The 24,836-nt window shown below is 34.8% G+C and overlaps 1 protein-coding gene across 1 annotated transcript in view; it reads left to right on the top strand.

Moving 5' to 3' along the window:
• The window catches only part of LOC123540618 (uncharacterized), a 48,090-nt gene that overhangs the window by 12,621 nt on the left and 10,633 nt on the right, over window positions 1-24,836 (top strand). The window contains exons 10-17 of the mRNA XM_053526773.1: window positions 322-402; window positions 1,472-1,510; window positions 1,966-2,043; window positions 3,461-3,508; window positions 4,676-4,747; window positions 5,431-5,517; window positions 17,935-17,985; window positions 18,201-18,260. Coding sequence (XP_053382748.1) covers window positions 322-402; window positions 1,472-1,510; window positions 1,966-2,043; window positions 3,461-3,508; window positions 4,676-4,747; window positions 5,431-5,517; window positions 17,935-17,985; window positions 18,201-18,260 — 516 coding nt within the window. The remainder of the gene's footprint in view (window positions 1-321; window positions 403-1,471; window positions 1,511-1,965; window positions 2,044-3,460; window positions 3,509-4,675; window positions 4,748-5,430; window positions 5,518-17,934; window positions 17,986-18,200; window positions 18,261-24,836) is intronic.

Here is a 24,836-nt window from a genome sequence, read left to right as displayed (position 1 = left end):
GAACTGCAGGCTGCACCTCAGCGAAGCCTTTATATAGTAAGAATATCATGGGTATTTACATAATAAATCTGTAAACATAAATAAGTGTGACGTCTGCTGGCCTGCATGTAACAAACTGGCACACTTTCAACTTTCAGTTAACCTCAGCCAGTTACTTTTTGCTTTCGAATACATTAAACATGATCAGCCTTCGTTGTCTGTGTTTACTTGTATTGTATTGTATTGTATTGTATTGTATTGTATTAAAAATCTAAATTAATAACATCACAACAGATGACTTCCAGTAATCAAAAGTTTATAATAAAGCAATTTTAATTACAGTGTGGTCTGAACTGAATAGCTTGAGCAACACCACTTACCACAGTTCGTCTTGCCAAAAGGATATAATATTCCATCTTCAGTGTAAGAAACTTTTTTATGCTTTTCATGTTTGTATGCCTGCGTTTGTACGTGCGTGCGTGCTTGTGTGTGTGTTTATTTATAGTCGCCACAGATAACCCATATGGGCGGACCTCCAGAAAACTGTTAGTAATATTAGTAGGAGGATAGTGCAAGATACAGGAGACGCCCCAATTCCAGAAGCTTCCCTGATTCTTTAGCATGCCAGCAGTAAAGAGCCCATGCACTGAACACTTATCCCGACGTTAGTAATTCTATTTGGAGGAGCAGGGGCTGGAACTCACGACCCCCGATTTGTAGTCAGACAGTGTTATCACTGGACCGCTGCGTCCTCTCTAAGCTTTCCATGCACATATCAATCATATACTGACGTAGTGACGTCTCGGGTGAATAATTATACATCCAAAGCATCCAAAGCGAACTTAACAAGCAGGCCATGTATGAACGCCATATATTATAATAGATCAAAATTACATTAATATGTCACTAACTGTAGGTGCAGATGGGAATATCCGGTTTGAAGGTAACTGTTTGGCGTTAACGAGGCTCTGCCGAGGTACCCTAAAAATAGTTACATGGGAGCTGGATATTTCCATCTGCAGCTACAGCTAATGGTAGTTTAGTTTTCTTGCTTTCCATAAGTTCTGCAAATGGTAGTAGAATAAATCGACCTAAACGAAACAGTTTCTTTGTAGCACGCCTTCTCATGTAAAGGAAACATACATTCAAAGCGGGCTTTCGAAAGCAATTCGAAATTAGTGAACTCAACCATTCAGCCATGTATGTACCCCATATACAAATGACGTCCTACTCTTGAATTACATTACATCAAACATACAAAGCGGGCTTTCGAAAACAATTCGAATTTTATGAACTTAACCATTCAGCCATGTATGTGCTCAATAATAGATAAGGATATACAAAATGACGCTCTACTCTTGAATTACATAACTTATAACACAAACGAAGGAATACGTAACGATCTGTCTCTCTAATTTGTGTCTCAACCTGCCTTGGAACAAATTTAAATTAAAGCAATTTTGAACTGCCAAAGAATTTCTTTCTCCTTCAGATTATTTTTCAAAGCATGCAGACAGCTGTACGTGCACAGGTATAGAGAGTTTTATAATTTGTTGCTTACATAAATGTGTGTTTTAATAGAAAATGTATCCATCAACGATAATTCATAGATAGGGGAAAAGGCTATATTGTTGATTATATATTTTTCAGCTGAACAATATAATGCAAAATGCCCCAATTAATTAGAATTAATATTGGCCAGGACGATGCCACTTGTGCGTATGACATCATATTACACAGCTGTGAAGTCTATAACTCATAAAAAAGAATTCTCATAGGCAAGTTTGACCCACCGTTTTTCAATGCCGAATGTAATAATTTCGATGGCCAGTTCTTTGGTTTTAGTGACACCAAAATATTTTCAAATGCAACATTTTATTCTGTATGAAGTCATTCCAGTCGGTCAAAAATCATTTATTTATAGTTTATATAATTATCATTATCTTTTATAAATATTTTACAATTTCATAATGCACGTCACCCAAGGACACGTTATTTCACAGCATACAAACGGTCAGCATGGAAGCGGGCTCTCAAGTTGTCTCTCTTACAGCAGTTATAATGGTAACGTATTCTGATTATGAATAATGGTAGCGTATTATAGTAACGTATTTTAGTAACGTATAATACTTATTTATTGTGGTAACATATAATGTATTAATGTAGCATAATTTATTATGATAACTTTAAGAGGTTAATAAATGGCTCCGATGTGCCCTCTGGCCATAATGGTACACCTAGTGTAATAATTGTCTGAGAACCGTCGCTGTACTGTTGTGGCCAGAAGGCACACCACTCCGTTTAATTAATGACTTTTCTATTACATTATTCTATGACGTCGGCGTTAGAACGCGCTTCAGTTCTACCCGGGACCAGAAATATGAAAGTGCCAATATCAGTTCAGCAAGTCAACTGGTATTTATATGTAACTTCAACGTAAATCTGTACTACTTTTAGAACAATAAACAAAATGTATGATAAATTGTGGTAACGTATTTGGTACCATATAATAGTAAGGTATCTCGGTGACGTATTACGAAAACGTCTTTTTGCAACATATTCAAGTGACGAATTCTGGTAACATGATTCTGAATCATTCAGAATGATAACTATCCCAAGTGTATTATCCAATCATTTCATTTTTGACAATTTATCTGATGTCTTTCAAATAGATTTTAGAAGTTATATTAAGCTTAGGTACTAACTGACGGAAACCAGGACAACTTTGAACGAAATAACCAGACTCTGAAATTATTTAATTTGCTGTATATCTAAAATTCGTAAACCAGTAAGATTTGAAATGTACAAACTCAAGACCAATTTCAAAGATAAGTATAACTGACTAGTAATGTTACATGCAAATTGTTGATAAAATTCATAAGGAGACTATGTATGTGTATCATATTTCCACATTTATAAAACTGTGCAGTGGCATGTGTTTTGCAATTTCGTGAATAATGTATAAATTATAAATCAACACCGAAGCTCAAGATTTGGCCACAGAAACTTTTTCCAAATTATTTACTTGTTCTTTTCACCAAGGATTAAAAGAAATCGATACACTGACTACATTGAATTCTGTGAGAAAGCCATCTCTTTTTATATCATTTTTCATTTTTTTTGTTGAAAAAAAAATGCTAGTTAAACGTTGAAAAAAGGTATTTTATTCAAGTCGTTGAATGCTCCATATATGGCCCTCACCGATATACGTGCGAGCCTCGTTCGGGGCATTGAATTCTCCATGGGAGGAAGCCATCCAGCCGGCTTACGGTCGTTGGTTCTACCCAGGTGCCCGCCCGTGATGAAATAATGCCCTAAGGGGCACATGGGGTCTTCATTTTTAATATTCATAATTAGTAAATTTGTTCATGTAAGTTTAATATTTATCTATTTGTATAAGCAACCATTGTTTAAATCACTCCTAAGTGTAAAAATGTTAATTTGGCATGATGATGATGATGATGATGATGCTACTTTTCAGCACTGCTGCAGCTCGGAAATACAAATGGTTGCTTGAGCGCGAATTCAGGTATGCGTTTTTCATTTGCTTTATCATAATTTTGATAGTAACCTCACTCTATAAATCGTCGGTCAACAGTTTTTACTATAAATATGACCGGTCTAAAGATTGGTTGCCGGTCAGTAGTCCTAAACGTTACATTGGGTTATTTCTCAGACAGCAAAGTAACTATATTACCCGGCAGAAAAAGATTTGCAGAAGTTTCCGAAAATTTTAAAATCCTTTCCTCATTCAACTAGACATATTTAACAGAGAATCTCCGGTTTAAATGTAAAATGAAAATATAACTTTGGCGTTTCTGATGTAATAAAACACTTATTTAATGGCTTGCCTGTCAAAAAGTGTATATTGAATGGACATTCATGAGACTGTGATCAATATTCTATCTTTCTAATCGAAAATTAGACTTTAGTTGTCATCTTTATCAGTTATATAGGAAATGCCAATATACTGGAAAATTGGCACATTTCTCTCTTTGTTCAATTTCAATAGTACTAAATAGGTAATCAAGCAGCACTTCCGGGCTAGTCTGATAATGGCGGAAAGAAAAAAATCCTCATTTTTTTCCCAGCTAAAGTGGCATTTCCATGTTTTATGTAAGTCAGTTCCTGTTTTTATTTCATAGTGGACCTATACTTGACATTTTGGTAGCATTTTCAAGGAGAGTTTTTGCATTTATAGAAATGTAAACAAACCTTATTACTCATGTGTTCATACCCACATTTTAGCTGTCAGTTTGGAAGATATTCCATAGTGTTGACCTGTCAGACAAAAAATCTCTCTTAGAAGATACATGACCCCTACTTTTCTTGGTGTTTTTTGGTGGTTTATAGGTCATTTAAGAACATAAGGCTAGTAATTCTTTTTTGAAATGGGCCTGGCTATGTGTTACAGCTCTCAGAAGTTTGTTAATTTTATATAGAACATATAGCAAATTTATTTACTACTGTATAGCCTATAGTGCCAGTGTCGCGTGATTATCACACGCGTGTAATATTACCACGCGTGTAATAATTACGCGGCGGCGTGGGAATCACACGGTAAAGGGAATGGCCGTGGTAATTACGCGGGCGGTGTAAGATTTAGACATATATACCAGTGCAATTGTGAACCTATCTTTCAAGTGGTAAACGCAAACGAAGAGCATTGGTTTGAAGAATAATTCGTTTGTTTTAGTCTGGCACTATCTGGATGATCTTCAGGTCAAGGATCCGTCATGTCGACAGCAAATTCAAAACCACTTGGCTGGTGAGTAATTGTATTTCAGCACAATGCGTTTCATTCTATGACATTACATACAACTAATGCAATCCGATTTCATGAAATGTTTCTAACTCCGAAGTCCAACCTTTTGAGAGGCCACGACGTTCCATTCCTTTACGTCGTCATATGTGATACGTATTACATGACGTTGCAAATAGAAAGCGTGCTTTGTGACGTTACGTTAGGACGTTTGCTGTCGATTTAGAATACGCAAAACAGAATGCGTGTATGAAAGAAAGAACAAAACAGTAAATATATGATAATATATAATATATAGACTATGATACACAATTTTGCAGCATTTTTATTATTCAAAACATTGAATTGAGCCAGTCTATATCCTTTGTCCAATATCTGAGAACTTTAACTTCATTCCGCTATGAAAATTTCTTAAATAAACTGGCTTTTGTCTCTATAAAATGGAATTAGACAAAACAGAGAAGAAAATGTATTAATATCTTTATCTTCAGTTTAGTGGCTAGTCTCCCTAATCGCGATTCATTACTCGGGGAACCAGCGGTAAGAGACCTGCGAACAATACTAGTGTCCCTGCCATCCCTACAGACATAGTACACTTTATTATCTGAAATATGAGGAGAGATTTAGGTGCGAGGTGTCCCAGATGTTTATGGATTCTAGTATCTATCATGTATTTTTTTTATTTTCAGACAAGTACACTGCAGGTTCACACTATGCTGATGCCTGTACTTGCACTGCACATAAACCACTAGTTAACCATGAAATACACAGAATGGGTAAGGTTAATTCATAATGTATTTTGGCTAATATTCGCGAATTATCCCACATGCGAATTCAGACTATTACGCGAATTGTTAACATCGCGAACAAGTAAACCTGCACGAAGTCTTACATTATTTACATATCGTACTTCTAGAAACTAGACAAACTCATAACATTTAGCATCCGCAGTTAATGTGAGAGTCCGTTTAGACAGCTTTAAAACATTTAAAATTATATCAATAAATTACCAACTAAGAACTGTCATTTTATTACTTAATTGTGTGCGGGAAGATCCGTCATTATTGTTGGTAAAACTTGTGGTCTGACCCATTTGCTTTAAAGAAATTACATGTTACTGTTTCCTTATTTATTCCATTATGTACTATGCAATAAAATGTAATGATTAAATCAAATCCAAAACAGGTTTAGGTATTTGAAAGTTAGTAAAATCCATATAAAGTCCCACAAGGCTTTTAATTTTAAGATAAAAAATATGAAAATAGCCGTCGAAATAGAGAATATATATGTTTTATTACTTGGTTAAAAAAGCACAACAGTTATTATCAATCTTGCACATATCGAGGGTTGCCCGCAAAACTGCGGTAACTCACTTTTTTGAAAATCACTTTTTTGAATTTTTTTAAGTATTTTCATATTATACACCTGCAGAAAAAATTATAGGGTTATATTCCCAAAACTTTTGTTGTATAATTAAAATGCAACATAGTTGTAACTCAAAATGACATAATGCAATTTCCGCAAGACTGTTGTAAGTTGACTTACTGCAGTCTTGCGGGAAACTGATGGTCATTTGTCAGTAAGAAAGAAATGACTTACTGCTATACTGCACTGATAAGAATTTTGAACTGTTTTAGTTATACACCTATATTGCTTCTTATAGTAATGCCTTAAACAGAACTTACATGCAAGGATGTAGTAAGAGAGTCGAAATGAATTTTTAACTCGATGCACTATGCATCTCCTATAGAAATGCTTCGGAAAGCTTTTTCATGCAAATTCAATAGTTTGTAGCGGTCAAAGTACCTTTTTTACACATACACAATAATTAATCAATAGCTTACAATGGCTTTTAGCAAAAAGAAAAACTGATCAGCAATATGTACCATCACCGTATGAGTATAGGTTGCACCTTTTTACCGAGATTCTGGTCAGGAAGGACCAATGTGCCCTGGACACATGGGTACAGGACAAGCCGCATTTTTCCCTGACTAAAAAAATTAAGAAAATCTATCTTTGTTTACACCACATACGTTTACATTGCAGACAATTCATGGGGAGTAACTACCTAGGACTCGGGCATAAAAGCGGGTATCATGACCTAGTGTCTTTAATGAATTTTTTCTAAAATGTAGAATTAAGAGCTCCCTTATAAGCTTTAAAGAAATGCAGTTTTTCATTAATATATTTAGTTGATAATCAGGAGATGTTTTAGAAGGTGATAAGATAGAAAAGGTGTTGCGCTCAGAGAAGTTTGAGGTAGTTTGGATAAAACTTTAAATACCTCCTGATTTTAGTAAGTCTTTTTCACAACTTTGTCAAAATTACGGGTGGTGCAACAATGGCCGACTGATGCCGGAAAAAAATGCATTTTCTTACAAATTTACATGGTTTTGAGATTCCCTTTTGCAAGCAATACATGGTTATAAGCATTTTTCAGAAATCTGTATATCGTCACCTTAGCACAAAAAATGAACAAGTCCTTCTTTAAGTCAATGTAGTTATCCATTTTTTGCACTGAGGTGACGATATATTTTACACTGTGTCTTATACAAAAATGTGACCTACACTCATTCGTCATCATGACGGTATGTTTTGCTTCCGTATGGGCAAGACTTTCTGAAATTCGTACAAGCAGTCTATTGCATTGATAGTCTATCAAATTTGACCATCTGCTGGAAACTAAACTCAGTATCATTTGATTTGTAACATGTGGTTGGGTCATGAAATAACACTTTCCACTCATGGAAGTGATATTACATTTATATAATACAAAATTTGATTCATATATAGCTTAATTGATAGAGAGGTAACTCGGAGTAGGGACAGAACAACAAGATTTTTTGTTTGAATCATAAAATTTAATGTGATGTATCTGTTTTTCCTATTTTTTCTCTGTAAACATGCTACAGTTCATAATTTTCATTATATGTTACTTATTTCATATCATTCAGATGTGAAACATTTTTTTTTATGCTTCAGTATTTCATATTTTATAATCTGCCTAGGACAGAAGCTGTGAAGAACTAATATTATGTTAACTTTATATCAATGAAATATATAACCCATATAAATGAAAGTGTCTACATGCAGCAGTGAGAACAGTGCCAGAGTAACTTTATAGTGCTGCTTCACTGGAATGTGACCCTGTAGATGCATCCAAAAATTTAACCAGGATAAGTTTGGGCATAATTAGGCCAAAATGCATGTCAGAGTTATGGGACTTCATGCTATCAGTCACCTACATTTATAACACCAAAGACACCTGGTAAGTTCCAATTCAATATCTACATTTGTTTTTGAGATAGTAATTTCCATGTAAAACTTTAACCAGGATTTTCTAGGTCATAAAAGGGGGCATAATTTGGCCAAATTACATGTCAGATTTATTGGACTTGACCCAGTGAGGTTGATAGTTGACCTAGAAAAAAAAAAATAAGTTTCAAAGCTATATGCCTATAAATGATAGCCATATGTACTTGCATGCAAAACTTTAAGCAAGGTGAGACGCTGACGCAGATGCCAGGGTGAGCAGAGCTGAGTTATAGAACCTGCACACTGCATGTCATATCATCAGAGTGAACAAGTGTTTGAAGTTTCAATCCATTCCTATCAGTGGGTAATGAGATACCACATTTTGCTTACATATTAAAACTCAACCAATAATTTTTTAGTCAAAAAATGGGCATTTAGAGTTTGTAAAAAGAACTATCGGACGACAGCAATGCTGGACTATTCAACAGCCCTGTCAACTGAATGAATATAAAAGTCGAAAAAGGGGCATGATTCTGTAAAATTGCAAAACAAGGTTATGGAACCTGTGCAAGTATATCAGCTCATGACAACGAACAATTATCTTAAGTTTCAATCCATTCCCATTAGTGTGTTCTGAGATATCAGCTTACATACAAAAACTTAACCAAAAGCTGCTAAGTCGAAAAAGAGGCATAGTTTTGTAAAACTATAAATAGAGTTATGGAACCTGTGCACTGCATGTCATAACATCACAGTGAACAAATATGACAAGTTTCAGTCCATTCCCATTCGTGGGCACTGAGTTACGATCTTACGTATAAAACCTTTACCAAAAATTTCCAAGTCGGAAAACTAGCATAATTTTGTAAAAAGCAAAATAGAGTAATGGAACCTATGCAGTGTAAGTCAACTTATCACAGTAAATAACTGTGTGCAGTTTCAATCCATTCCCACCAGTGGTTACTGAGATACCAACTTCCATACAAAAACTTAACCAAACCTGGACACCAATGCATGGGTGAGTCCAATAGCTTCTTTCAATAGTCAAGCTAAAAAGCAAAACAGAGCTATGGAACCTGTGCAGTGCAAGTCAGTTCTTCACAGTGAATAATTGTATGAAGTATCAATCCATTCCCAGTTGTAACTTACATAACAGTTTTACATACAAAAACTTAACCAAAATGGGATGCTGACACCAACAAATGGATGAATACAATCGTTCTACCTTTTCTTGGAATAGTTGATCTAACAAGAACTGTCCGTAAGACAACACCCTCAACTTTTCTCAGTGTTTGACTCTGAATTAGAGCATTGCCAGTAAAAGGGACATAAATCTGTCAATTCTAAATCACAGTTATGTTGATTGTTTCTTATGTTGTAGCCTGTGATGTAAATAACTATTTTAAGTTTCAAGTCAATATAGCTTTGATAGTAACAAATATACTAGATGTTATATAAAACTTTAACCAAAAAAAAATTTAAGTGGAAAAGGGAAATAACTCTGTCAAAAATTAAGAGTTAAGTTATGTGGATTTTTTCTTCTGGTGTAGACTTTGTAAGTGTATAATAACTATTTACAGTTTCAAGACCAAATCATTGATATTTGACTTTATCAAAAACGTTAACCAAAAAAATTCAAGTTAAAAAGGGGCATAAATCTATCAAAATACAATTCAGAGTTATGGGGAATGTAAACTTTGATTGTAAATAACCATTTTAAGTTTCAAGTCAATAGCTCAGATAGTAACAGAGAATTTGACTTTAGCAAAAAATTTAACCAACATTAACGCTGACACCGATGCCGTGGCAAGTGCAATAGCTCTGTATTTTCTTCAAAAGGTCGAGTTAAAAAGTGTATAATATTAATGTCAAACTCTATATTTGATTTGCATGCATGTGTACACAGTGATGCCAGGCTCTCATAATTTGAGTAATATTATATATGCCAAGTTAACCAGGCTTCAACAAAATCCACTATCCTGTTGCCAATATGAATAGAAATTTTCTCCGAGCATGTGGAACTTGCTATAGTACTTGCCCTGCAGGATTAAATTTTGATTTTTGACCAAAAATATGAATTAATCCAATTAAAAAAAGCTTTGCAGAAGCCAGACAGCTAAAAGATGTAAAAGGAATTGTAACTATATAATTCATCCCTCGATCCTTAATGTACCATATATTATGATTGCATTAGGTAGACTCTCGGCAATCAATAAATGATTATTTAATACTCTGTGTACTACTTTTAAGGAACTTCAGAAAAGACAAGTCTGTAAAAAAAATTCTCCTAGCAGGATGAGTACAAACTGAAGCTGGACGAGTGAAAATTCTAAGCAGTCATCCTTCAGAACTACAATTACTTTAAAGGAATTTGTCGAGACCTGTTATAGAAATGCCAATGTTACATTCATATTTTGTTATACTACTCTCATTACAAAAGTCATGGATATTTATTCCAGTCCACTCATTTAGTTCAGGAGATAGACTTCAGGACTATGGCTTAAAAGTTCAGTACTTTTGACATCTATGTCACATAATGCTGTGACAAAATAATTGTGGTGTACAAACACCCCCAGTTTCAATCTTCTTTAAATAGGAAAATAAAACAGATTGTGCAAAAAAGTTTATTTACAGTTCGCATTCTAATGTTGCTAGAAGTATAGGGGTGTGATTTTATGGAAAAGTAAAGAACTATACCAGAATTAGCATTTAACTACTGGTTGAGTGCAAATGTAACAATGCAGACAGTTCATATTCACCAAGCCGTTTCAAGATTTTTCAGTTTATATAAAAAAGAAAGCAAAAGAAAAGTTAGAAATGCATAATTTTAAGTTTCATTTCAAATGCAAAAGGTAGTAACTGATACCAATGTAAATTAATCTCATCTAGAATACTGCAAAAGAGTTGTAACTTTAGATACAACTTTTTTGCAGTAAACCTCAACAATGCAAGAGAAATAGATTAGCTCGCAAAAGAGTTGTAAGTCAAGTTACAACACTTTTGCGGTAATGACTTGACTGCTAAAAGTTCGAAAAGTCATGCAATATAGTTGTAAGTAACTGTAAGTCAAATATCTCAGATAAGTATAACTTTAGACATAAAAGAAGAATTTATTTTCATAAGTCATTGAAATTTTTCCAACATATCTTCAAGTTTTGTCAAATAAGCTGTTTCTTGTAAAATAAGGAAGTTTTTAGCTTTTCCTGAAAAGTTTTCAACAATGCAGTTACCGCAGTTTTGCGGGCAACCCTCGATATATAGTTAATATGTCATGGCAAGAAAGGAAAGGGGAGTAATCACAAACAATAGACTCAATAAAATTTCTATTTTAATCAGATATTTGAACCTAAAACAAATAACAATTATTAAAACAATTATCGAAAAACTGGATTTAGCAAAAACGTATTATATTTCATGTTCATAACTGAAAAGGTGCCACCCAGATTTTAAGACATTATGAACCACCTTTAAATGTGTAGCTAAGAAGCTGGTCATAAGTGTACTTTGCAATTTTTCATAAAATCCTGTTTGAGAGAGTATAATAATCTTACCGAGGCTTCAGGTAGTTGTTACTTTCATTACTCGAAACCCGACGTTTCTAAAAACAATGAATCTACTATTTACTGTATCTGGCACTTTAAGCAATTATGAACGGTGAGAATATGCTAGTTCTAGCTTCCTCTCTAAATTTCTATACGAACTTCAACCAACAAAGTGCTTGAATCTTTAGCCTGCTGACGGCAAGTGATGCTACCTTTGCGACCAGTGCAGACCAAGATCAGTCTGCACTGTGTACCATTCGGATAATAAATGGTATTGCTCATATTGAATGATGGACCAGTCCATTTTAGAAACTTAGCAGGGTAAAGGTTAACAGTGAAGGAGTCCTCAATAGCAAATGAAGAAAATAAAGTTTAAATGATGTTTACTTATGATAATATCTTTTATGACACAGTGTTATGCCCATAAAATGGAGACTTTTCTGGCCATATATATATATACAAATATACAATAAATCATTTAGAGTGTTAAAAATGGATTTGTCTAACATCAGTAATACACCATACTTAAAATTATTACAGACACGTTTGACCATAGGTACAAAACAATTTTTAACTAAAACCATTACTCCTATATATGCAAAATAATAATATTTAAAAACATCAATACAGGGAAGACATTAACAAACAGAAGTTAAAATGTTAGAAGCAAATTTATTGATGTGTTTCATACAGAGGCTAAAACATTTCTGAAAAGATTGTAAACGTTCCTCAGACATCAAGTCAGTTTTCACTGGATGCTGTGTATATTTTACGGAAAAGCGATACTTCAAGGTTAAGAGTTTTGCGAAACATCAATCAATTTAAATAGGCCAATAGCGAAGATATATGAATGTCACAACAACAGCATCGGAAGTAGAAAGTAATTTCAAAATGCGAAAGTGAAATTAGATATAGTTATTTTTTTAAAATACTGTTTTATTGTGTAGTTGTGTCCATTTGTGTTAAATAGCAAGGCAAGAGTTCACTTCATTCATTCAGAAATAGTCCACTTGTATAATTATATTACTGTAACAGTATCACACCCTATAACGTGATAGCGCGACACCACCAGATAACATGACACCAGATCGGATAACGCGACACCCTGCGGAGTTTGTTGTCGATTAGAAGTAAGTATTTTCAATTTTTTCTTTACACAATGTGAATCGATGAAAAGCAGACTCTTACCAGGTTTCGAGGATAGAAAGAGGCATCTAAAGGAATGTTTTCTGAATTAAAAAGACCACCAAATAATCATACAGATGGCTAATCCACGGCCAGATTTTCATTGTTTTGGATATTTAACCGAGGATTTTTTCTCATTTCTGAAGCAATAAGCTTGGCATTACCCTCAATAGAAAGCCAAACATTCTCTCTCTTTTGTCTGCCAAATATCCCGGCGAAATCTCCATTACTTTCGAAAATACATGTTGTTAAAGTCGGATGGGTAGACCAAAAATGTTCTGTCTGACACCACATAATTTCCAGGGAAGGTTCTTACTGACACCAACTTTTGAAGATTAGATGTTCTGTCTGACACCAGCATTTGATCATACTTTTTTTGCCTTTATTTCGCTCGGTTTGCAGTATTTTATCAAATTTACGCATGTTTTCGGGAATAACGGGTCGTTAAATTCATTTTTCTAATAAGGGTTTAGGTTATAGTCTAGAAATTCACCGTAATTCGGTCGAAAATGTGCCTTCGTGGTGTTGTCGAAAGTAGTATACATTAAAAAATACTTACTTTTTTATTTGCACTTTTGCGTGTAAAATGGGGGCTTATTTCATTCGCAGAATGTATTTTCAGTAAAATAAGACGCGTTTCAGGTTAAATATCGCGTGTATATGGCAAATGATGAGAGAAAACGAAAGATGGGTCGTTTACTGCGCGACGCCGTTAACACCGCGATTCGAGAAAGGGTCAGTGGTTTCAATTTATACTGGTATAAAACCTTTTAATTTCAACCATTTTCAGGATTCAGTTCAATTTCTCGATATCTGGTACAGTATGATGGGTGATTTTGCACTAAATGATCTATTGTAACTTTGAATACATCAAAGCTTTCATCACAGTATTAACACCTGTACTTCCGTCCCATTAACCTGAAATATTAATTGCTATTAATGTGTGGAATATATAGATATATACAGAAATTATACAAAAATTGTTGAAATAGCCGCTGTAACTATTTAATGTATCAAGGGCATGTATGCAATACGATAGTACATTCATTTTCGATTTTTTGAAAGCGTACCAAAGAATAAGTTCTGGAGGAGAGAATGTCTTTAAATTTTCTGTACACGACCTTTGGACTATAACATGTTTTTAATAATGGGTCTCCATTACTGTAAATAGCAACCTATCTGCCAGCCAGTCTTTTCAATTCAAATGTCTGGATTCCACCAACAGCACAATGAATCAAAATGACGCCCGAGACCCCCTCAAAATATATGTTCTACTTCTATATGAGCCGCGCCATGGGAAAACAAACATTATAAGTGGCTTTGCGACCAGCATGGATCCAGACCAGCATGCGCATCCGCGCAGTCTTGTCAGAATCCATGTTGTTCGCTCTCAAAGCCTATTGCAATTAGAGAAACTGTTAGCGAACAACATGGATCCTGACAAGACTGCGCGGATGCGCAGGCTGGTCTGGATCCATGCTGGTCACAAAGCCACTATGTTGGTTTTCTCATGGTGCTCATATATCATATATATCTAGATACTCAAACATTGACAGAATATGAATAGGTCAACAATATATGAATAGGTCTTTCAGAGCTTGCTGAATATTGACTCTGACAATCCTATATTACTCCTCCTACCCCACTCCGAGGTGTACAACCGTTAAATCATTCGGGATTTTACTTTCTCTACACATTTATTGTCATGACACCTAAAATCGTGCTGAATGTCGTCTTGAACTGTAAAGGTTTTATACCAGGGTTCTAGTGTAAATTCGCCATAGTTTAGATCCATGTACTATACTTTCTAGAACTTCAACCCATAGAAACCCATATATATATATAGTAAACTACAAATAATCAGCCGTCAAACTATGAAAAGAAAAGGTGGTGTAGACAGATTTGTGGTGGAACGCCGCCAGATTGAAGCCACTGACCCTTTCTCGAATCGCGGTGTTGACGGCGTCGCGCAGTAAACGACCCATCTTTCGTTTTCTCTCATCATTTGCCATATACACGCGATATTTAACCAGAAACGCGTCTTAGTTTACTGAAAATACATTCTGCGAATGAAATAAGCCCCCATTTTACACGCAAAAGTGCCAAAAATAAAAAAGTAAGTATTTTTTAATGTATACTACTTTCGACAACACCACGAAGGCACATTTTCGACCGAATTACGGTGAATTTCTAGACTATAACCTAAACCCTTATTAGAAAAATGAATTTAACGACCCGTTATACCCGAAAACATGCGTAAGTTTGATAAAATACTGCAAACCGAGCGAAATAAAGGCAAAAAAGTATGATCAAATGCTGGTGTCAGACAGAACATCTAATCTTCAAAAGTTGGTGTCAGTAAGAACCTTCCCTGGGAATTATGTGGTGTCAGACAGAACATTTCTGGTCTACCCATCCGACTTTAACACCTCGTATTTTCGAAAGTAATGGAGATCAATGAAAATCTGGCCGTGGATTAGCCATCTGTATGATTATTTGGTGGTCTTTTTAATTCAGAAAACATTCCTTTAGATGTCTCTTTCTATCCTCGAAACTTGGTAAGAGTCTGCTTTTCATTGATTCACATTGTGTAAAGAAAAAATTGAAAATACTTACTTCTAATCGACAACAAACTCCGCAGAGTGTCGCGTTATCCGATCTGGTGTCATGTTATCTGGTGGTGTCGCGCTATCACGTTATAGGGTGTGAGTATACTGATATACAATTCTTGAAGGCTCGTGAGTTCAAGTCTCTGCGTGGTGATGGTGATTTTGGTTTTAAGTTTTTCTAATCTAGATTAGTTATGTTTTCAATTATGTAAGATTATTATAATTATATAATTATTTCTACTTTTGATTTAAGTTCAGTTACGATGCAAGTCAGATATTATTTCATCAAGTTTTTGTTTTATTTCACGTCCCTTTAAAGATGTACTATGCTAACCCTTTAACTAAATATTTCATCATTACATACTGGTCTAAAAGCATCTTTAACTTGGCTACATATTTAACATACGGTGTATGCAGCAATCACGATTAAATTTCTATATAGTAACAACCACTTGTTTCAAACAAACTTCCAGATATTTAGTGCTGTAACACATTCATACTGTGTTTACTTTCACTTTAGTTTGTATGTAGTATTTAAACCTTACGAACTACCGTTCATACTCACAAACATTTATTTTATTATTCCATAAATAATATGCGGTAATTGTTCATTTATTCAAATATGGAATTTTGGCATGATATATCTTTAATATTGTACAAAGGACGTTAAATTCCTTTTAATCAAAATAACATAATACGAGATAATCATGTATGTGTACGATTTAAACTACAAAACCCTCAATTTTAGCATCAAAAACGAACAACTGCGATCAATAATTTGAAGATGATGATAGATAAAAATTTGCAAAATGGCCGCCATTTTGATGACGTCATCAATCGGTCCTGTCGCAGATTTCAGACTGGCTACATGGCTAAGAATAAACTTCAGACATAACAAAACAGATTACTATATGTCGCCATTAATCTTTTTTCCAATCGCACGGGACCCAAAATATGGCCCTAAGCGCACACATTAATTCCTTTTTCTTTCAATATAAAATATCTTTGGAGTGTCATGTACTTCAAACCTGGATAAAACTTGTACTCAAAGGACCAGAGAAATCGAACTCGAGATTGTAGTAGCTAAAACATTAACTTACACGAAATACAATATATTGCTACGGTTTAACTAATTTGAATTTACCCTGGTAACAAGGTAACCTACCTCCTTAAATAACAAATTCTCTGCATTTTTTATTCGATAAATTTATTCATAAATAGTCTCAGCTATTAGTTTATAAATACTTCTCGAAATTCCGTACATAATGTTAACGATTCTCTTTTGTTACCAGTAAATCACAGTCACCAAATAGTGTTAATTTTGTACAGTAACAGCCAATTGTAGCTTATTTTGTACATTAAAGGCCAATGGTAGATCTACTTTATATTGACATGTTTAACAGCCAACGGTAGCTGATTTTGTACATTCACAGTCAATGGTAACTTATTTTGTACATTAACAGCCAATTGTAGCTTATTTTGTACATTAAAGGTGGTCAATCACATTTAAACAACATTTAATGACATTTTTTACTTTTTGTATATTCTGGTAGAGAATTACTAGTATTTAAGGAACAAAAAAAACCGATTACATAGAGTTAGATTCCTATCTGAAATGTATATTTTATTATTTTTATAAAGTTTTGTAATTACTCCCCTTTAATATGAAAGTATATAAAAAGCTGGGTATTTCTTTTTATTTCGATACAATGTCTAGTTTTACATTTGCATTTGACAGACATATCAACTATTGAACAATCTGAACCAAAATGCAAGTTTAAAAGCTGTGTGTAGCTTCTGAATTCATTTATTTCCAATCTATCTTGGTTGCGCAACCAAGATAGGCAAAGGGAGGTAATAATAATTTTTCAAACTTGCGTTTCTAATGAATTCCATCTAAATACATAATTTTTAATGCAAATATTTTACAAATATATTACAATATGTCTAATATTTATACATTTCCTTAGGCAAAGTATGTTTATCAAATTTATACTTACGATAAAATAACTCTATCTTGGTTGGGCAACCAGGATAGGAAAATGAAATTTTAGAAATACCTCCAGTGAAAATCTAATTTGTATTAAGTGTTAAGTGAACATAAATGAGTGTAAATGATCAGATGCTAAAGTTTCGAACAAATCCGTTACATGGCCAAAATCTGATTATCCACCTTTAACGGCCAATGGTAGCTTATTTTGTACAGTAACAGCCAATGGTAGATCTACTTTATATTGTATATTAACAGCAAACGGTAGCTGATTTTATACATTCACAGTCAATGGTAGCTTATTTTGTACATTCACAGCAAACCGTAGCTGATTGTCTACATTTGCAGCCAATGGTAGTTAATTTTATACATAATAGCCAATGGTTGCTTAGTTTGTAGATTAACAGCCAATATTAGCTTGTACATTCACAGCCAGTGGTGGTTTATTTCATACATTCACAGCCAGTGGTAGTTTATTTTGTACATGTGCAGCCAATGAGAGATTATTTTGTACATTAACAGCCAGTGGTAACTTATTTTGTACATTAACAGCCAATGATAGATTATTTTGTACATTAACAGCCAGTGGTAACTTATTTTGTACATTCACAGCAAATGGTAGCTACACTGAATGCAAACAACACGTCTCAGGAACATACAAAAGTAAGTGATTTGAAGGTTACATTTAAAACAAAATTAGGTCACGCCCTGCTTCTGATTTTCATAGCCACTGTATAATTTCATACATCTGTAATCTAGTCCTATGTCAAACAGCGATCTTAGAAATTAAAGAAATATGTATTGTTTGTGCACTAAAATAAAGATACTACATACCTGTTCCAATTCTTGAAAACAATAACATTTCATCCTCATTTCAGCCATTGAATCTGAGTTGTTTTCTAACATTCGCCATCACGGATGCCGAAATCATGATATCCGTGAGTGTTTTATTATTTTAATTATTCTTCTTATTTTGCTAAAACTCTCTAAAACGAGTGAAATATCTAAAAATGCGTTGAAATACCTTACCCTTACCATGCTGGACACGATTGATTCTGCCTTTACGACCAGTGTAAATCAAGATCAACCTGCACATTCGTGCAGTCTGATCAAGATCTGCACTGTTCGCTATTCAGTCAGTATCGTTTTGGTAAGCACCCCGGTACTGTCCAAATTCAAAGTTGGAAAAGTTCGTTATAGAAATTTAGCAAGGTAAGGGTTTTAAGTGTTTCCACTTTTTCTATTTTATTATCATAACAGCGCTGTTTTTGTCGTGTGTCGGTCGTGAAAACTTCCCGTACATTCAATCAGGGCTGCTAATTATTATATTTCGATCTTCTCAGATCGTTCAGCACGACTTGTATGTCGTCTTATCGGTACTGTTTCTCAGCTTGAGCATTTTGGTCTGGGTCGCTTTCATAGCTTTGGTTAATATATAATCACCCATTGGATATGGTGCCTAATTTTGTCTTCTGGAAGTTTCTGTGATTTACAGGCTCCATAACCTGATATCTCCTTTTTAAATTTCTATTTGTTTAGTTATGTCCATTGTTTTCTCGCTTAGAGCAAACCAATAATTTTTACTGGGGAACATACACCACTTTTCATGGAATTACACGCTAGTGCATCATTGAAGGTTCCATGTGCACCGCCGTATGAACACATCTGCCGATGTCTCTAAATCTTTTTGTATTGCAGCATGTGTAGATGTTGAGTTCTGCACAACTCTGCACAACCCGGGACTAGAAGGCGTGGACGGTAGCATGCATTTCCACTATGGTCCATGAACAGGCTCAATCAAACCGTGCCTGCAACATTTTCATTTTTGTCGTGTTGAGCGACATGTGGAGTTTCCACGTTTACTATTTTAAAATGAGACTTCACGTTAGTGTGATTGTTTTGTGATAGACTGCATAAAACGATGAGAGGCTGTTATTTGAATTAGCTCACCTTACTTTGGGAATGATTTTATTCTGAAACACGGTTCACTTGTAGTATCTAAACACTGTTTTTCAAGAATGCGGCAAACAATTGATACGTCAGTCATGGCAAACAAAAACAAGGATGAATATCCAAAGAGGAAAGCCACGTTCCAAAAACGCAGCCTCCCCAAACGTTAACCCAGCACGCGGACGCGCACACGACCAACATACACACTCACACAAAGCAACAAACTAGGACAAAACCAACAAATAAAGGAACACAGTGGGGCACCGCCTTGGAACGATCAGCGGCAAAACCACTACTGGGGGCTTTATGGTGCACCTAACCTCAATGTAAACCCCACCATGTTCCAAAGTCACAGGACAGTGTAAATAAAAGTTATCCTCGCCAGGTGAAACCAAACGTACGCAAAGGCAACAGAAGACATGTAATGTAAAACATAAAAAAATGCTCATGTATATTTATATAAAAAGCAATCCTTAAGAACCTAAATCGCACGTACTCAATGCCTTTGTAGAAGACAGAGCAACAAGGGAAACACCCATTAGGCTTTAGGGCCCGACGAAACAGGCCAGAAGACAGAAATCAAAATAGCTCAGTCTCGGTGCGATTTAAGAACTACCTTTCATAGGGTCCTCCACCTGTTTCGTCAGACACAAAGAGGAAAGCGTAACGTCCAATTGTAAAAGGGCTGAACATCAAACATGCGATGTGTCTCAAAACAATTGGGTCATAACCTCTTTTAATAAAACGTTTAATACAGTTGGAAAATTGCCATGACCCAAAATTTTACGAAGTTTGTAAACCACATCCCCATAAAAAACGGGTTTTGATATACTTTCTCGCAGAAGTGTCTTTAAATTACTATTGTATTTTAAAACCAAATCTGAATAACGATAGTTAACTTTAGCGAAGTATTTACCTAAGTTCTAAGTTGCCTGGGGTACATACCAATCCAAATGCGGGAAAATTACAATACTTAAATTAAAATTATCCCATTTGTCATAAATTTTGGTATGTATAAAATTATTAAATCTAGAAACGAAGCAGTAGTAGCCTAGCCTACCGTCAACGCCCTCTAGCCCCGTGTTGAGAAGAACTCAACATGTACGCGTGTTACAAGTACCAAAATATATAATTGATGTATTCATACGGCGGTGCACATGGAACCTTCACAGAGAATAATTCCATGAAAAGCGGTTTATGTTCTCTAGTTAAAATAATTGGTTTGCCCTAAATGATAAAACAAAACTTTTGCAATGCTAAGTAAACTGTGAAATTATGTATTATCAAATAAACAAAAGAAAACATGGAAAACCATAGGTCGCCCAACACGACATAAAAGAACATGTTGCAGGCTCGATTTAATTGAGCCTGTTCATGGGTGGTAGTGGAAATGCAAGCTACCGTTCACGCCCTCTAGTCCCGTGTTGACACGTGTTACAAGTACCAAAATATGATTTAGAGACACACGCAGATGTATTCTTACGGTGGTGCACATGGAACCTTCTATGATACACAGGGTGGGTGCAATTCAATGAAAAGCGGCGTATTGTCCCCAGTTAAAATAATTGGTTTGTCCTAAACGAGAATACAATAGGCAGAACTAAACAAACTGGAATTTAAAAAGGGGATCTGTCTTATTTATGGAGCCTCCATATAACAGAGACTGCCAAAAGACAAATTTAAAAGCAGGCACAATATAAAAGGGTACTGTGCTCCTTTATTTGTTCGTTTTGTCCTAGTGTGTTTGCTTTGTGTGTGTGCGTGCGCGCGCGCGCGCGTCTGTGTGCTGCGGGTTTCGTTTTGGGGAGGCTGCGTTTTCGGAACATGGCATTCCCTGTTTGATAGAGCTATTTGTCCTTTTTTATTAAAACAATACCAAAAGCTATTATAGCGGGAGTATTGGAACCACGCAAGCCGAACAAAAAACCCGAACAGTATACCTACACAACATAAATGCCGTATATATCGAAATATTACAGCTCTCGGAGACTTTTCACGGCCGCAACACAACACAAACAACGCTGCTGCGGTAAAAATAGAAAAATGGAAAGCCACAGGTCGCCACACGACATAAATGAATATGCTGCAGGCTCGGATTGATTGCGCCTGTTCATGGATGGTAGTGGAAATGCAAGCTACCGTCCATGCCTTCTAGCCCCGTGTTGAGCAGAACTAAGCATTTACACATGTTACAAGTACCAAAATATAATTTAGAGACACACGCAGGTGTATTCATACGGCAGGCACATGGACACTTCACAGAGAATAATTCCATGAAAAGCGGCGGTGTATGTTCCCGTTAAAATTATTCGTTTGCCCTAAAACGAGAAAACAATGGGTAGAACTAAACAAACTGGAATTTAAAAACGGGATCTGGGGTTATGGAGCCTTCATATTACAGGAACTGCCAAAAGACAAGGCTCATTCTGATTTACAACATTTCAGAGTTCACATGTCCAGGAATTTAACCGAGAGGGCGAAAGCCCCGAGTGGTTGAATATCCAAGCATCTGAAAGATGATCTGGAGTAATTCGGACAATGGATTACATAAATGACTCTAACATTATCATTGAAATATAATGATAAAAATCACTGTAGAAATCATTTACTGTGAAATCATTTAATTTCGTGGACATGAAATTTCGTGGTTTTTGTCAAAACAGCAATTTCATGGGGATATAAACTTGTGGATTTCAACTTTTAAACATAAAATGAATGGGAATTTTACTTGTTCGTTGGGGTTTCGTGGATTTGCTCAACCGCGAAATCCACGAAAATTAGTCCCCCACGAATATTAATGATTTCACAGTATTCAAATAGCTATGAATGTGATGTCATGCAGCAATTAGACGTTATTATTGACGTCGTTATGTTTTCTCAACGGAACATTTTAAGTATAACATGTTTTAACATGAGAACATGTTTTTATTCCATGTATACTGTACACTGATGGGACTATAATAAAATTAATGAAAATATGGTTCGCGAGTCAGATTGTATCACTGTTGTTTTCCTTCTTTGTTTGATTAAACCGGAAATCAGACCATGTTAGAATGTTTGATTTACACGTTCTGATATGTGATACTTCCATTACGTCTGTTCTGCATTTTGCATTTTAGACAATAGCCTGGTCGAAATCTATACTGGCTGTTATACCAGACTGAAGTTAGATTTCGAAGTTACTTATACTTAAGACAAAATTTGTTTTAACGATATAGCCGGAGTCTTTGCTAGTATCACAGAAGCACCTGATTGTACTCTAATACTGAAACGATTGTATTCGCTTTTTAACACTAGGCGGGTTATATTACTAGAAAAAAATCAGAACCTTAAACTAATTCCAACATAAAGTTTGATTGATGATTTATTATCTTTAGCTAGTTATGCAGTATAGGCAAACATCCTCAAAACAAATCTAAGCCAAACTCTCAAAATTAGTTGTGTGACGGCAGCTTGCTTTAGATTTTAATTTAACAAAGTACTGCAAATTTATCTAAAATAAAGTCAAACAAAATATTAGTATTATTTTTTTAATTCACATGCATGCATTACATAATAGAGCAGTTCGATAAGCATTTTATAAATAACTGCCGTAAATATTTCGAGCAAATATTGATGTAATCAAGTAGCCCACCCACTTGCAATAACATTGTGAATACATTTTTGTTTTACGTATCCCCTATGAATGCTTTTTTCTTGTTTCTGACCTAGAGATACACTTGTTTGGTGTTCAACCCATTTTAACTTCAATGCCGACAAAAGTATTTTAGAAATATGTATAAATTTGGTAAGAAATTGTATGTTTTGAATTTTGACACCAGTGCTCTAAATTTTGACACCCCGACGCTTTTTGAGAAAGATGGTAAAATGCTAGCCTACCAGTAGAAATCATTTTTTTCTGATATTCTAAGCGAAAATTTATGCTATAGTATCCACGTAGCAGAACAATAAAGCATGGTCCACACTAATGGTCACACTACGTTCCAGATGCAATATCTAAAATATATGCCATGATATTTTCGATGACTTCTTTTCTGTGTTTCATTTCCTTACATACTACTTATTCCCCCCAAAAAAAGATTATGTTGGAATTAGTTCAACCCCAAAAGTTAAAATTGTTAATACTGATGTGTGTGTATCCTCTGCTTAATACTGAAATATTTATATACTATTTTTAAAATTGAAATAAGTTTATTTTAATTTTGATACAGAAATGTGTTTATACCATTTTTGATGAAATGTATATATACAGCTTTTAATACTGAAATGAGCGTATACTCTTTTTAATAGGTGCTCATTTACATGCTGAAAAAAGTGTATTCTTTTAATACTATTATATATGTAAACTCGTTTTAATACTGAAATGTAAACTCTTTTTTAATACTGAAATGTAAACTCGTTTTAACACTGAAATGTTCTTATAGATAAACTATGCATGTTTTCAACTCTATCAGACATACATTAATAGTTTGTGTAGCAGGTATAGTTTAGTTAATAAAAGTTACTAAATCTAAAGAAAATACATCACAGTTCGGTAATATTTGTTCATATGTTAATTTCTCAATTAAAATCAAACGAAGTTTGTTTGCCACAAAGTAACCTCTACAGTGATATTATCATGAAGGCCGCAGGTATATTGGAATGCAACAAGTAGTGTAGCACATGGGGACTGGGTGATTTCACGTGACTTTTTACCGATATGCGATTGGCTTATCGCATTTATGGAACGCCGTTTTTGCAATATAGCTGGCACTCTATATGATATATAGAGAAATGTTTGTGACCTGAATTCCTCATTCATTATTTTATATATTTTACTCAAACTTTCAGCAATGATCAATATTGGTACCTTGTTGTGCATAAGGGCTTTTGTATTAATTGCTCTTCAGTTTCCTGGATTATGGTCCTGTGTTGTCAAATAAGGCATGAATTACATTTGTGAAAGCTCTAGTAAAGTCTTTCAATATAGTCAAGGAATGTGACCATTTAAGCTAAAAGTTATATTATACATGAAAGGAAAGTATAGTTATTTTTGCTCAAAACAATAACTTTCAGACTTAAGAAATACGTAGTTCATAGATCTACTTGTAAATCATGTTGAATGGAGTAATATTTCCTACATTAAAGCGTAATGATATTAAAAAAAAAACAAGTACGTTATTCTACCATAAGTTACCGTAAACAATTTCTAGTCAGTATAACTTCTGGCCGCAGGAAATCTTTCGACTTGTAAATGAGCTTGAATACACTATATTGCACACAGCTTGGCGTTTTTAGTTCTTTTCATCTACGTCCGTGCGTTCTCCCGGCCTATTCCGGACTATGACTTAACCATGCATGAGTGTCGAGCGCATCTCCTATAGTGTCGAGCGCAAGACACTAAACCCTATTTCCATGGTCAGTGTCACAGTGGTGGGTTAAAAGTGATGTCTGATTTTGTACAGACAGTTTCTGATTTGACTTATGTGAATAACTTTGTTCAAAAGTTTCAAAGTTTATTTCATATAACTCTCAGTTTGTACATATACAAAATCATGAGACAATACTGTTAGTTCAGTTTGTTG

This window comes from Mercenaria mercenaria, chromosome 16, assembly GCF_021730395.1.
Source record: "Mercenaria mercenaria strain notata chromosome 16, MADL_Memer_1, whole genome shotgun sequence".
NCBI classification, from domain to species: domain Eukaryota; kingdom Metazoa; phylum Mollusca; class Bivalvia; order Venerida; family Veneridae; genus Mercenaria; species Mercenaria mercenaria.
The sequence above is the reverse complement of the archived record's forward strand: the minus strand, read 5'-3'. Positions and strand labels throughout refer to the sequence as shown.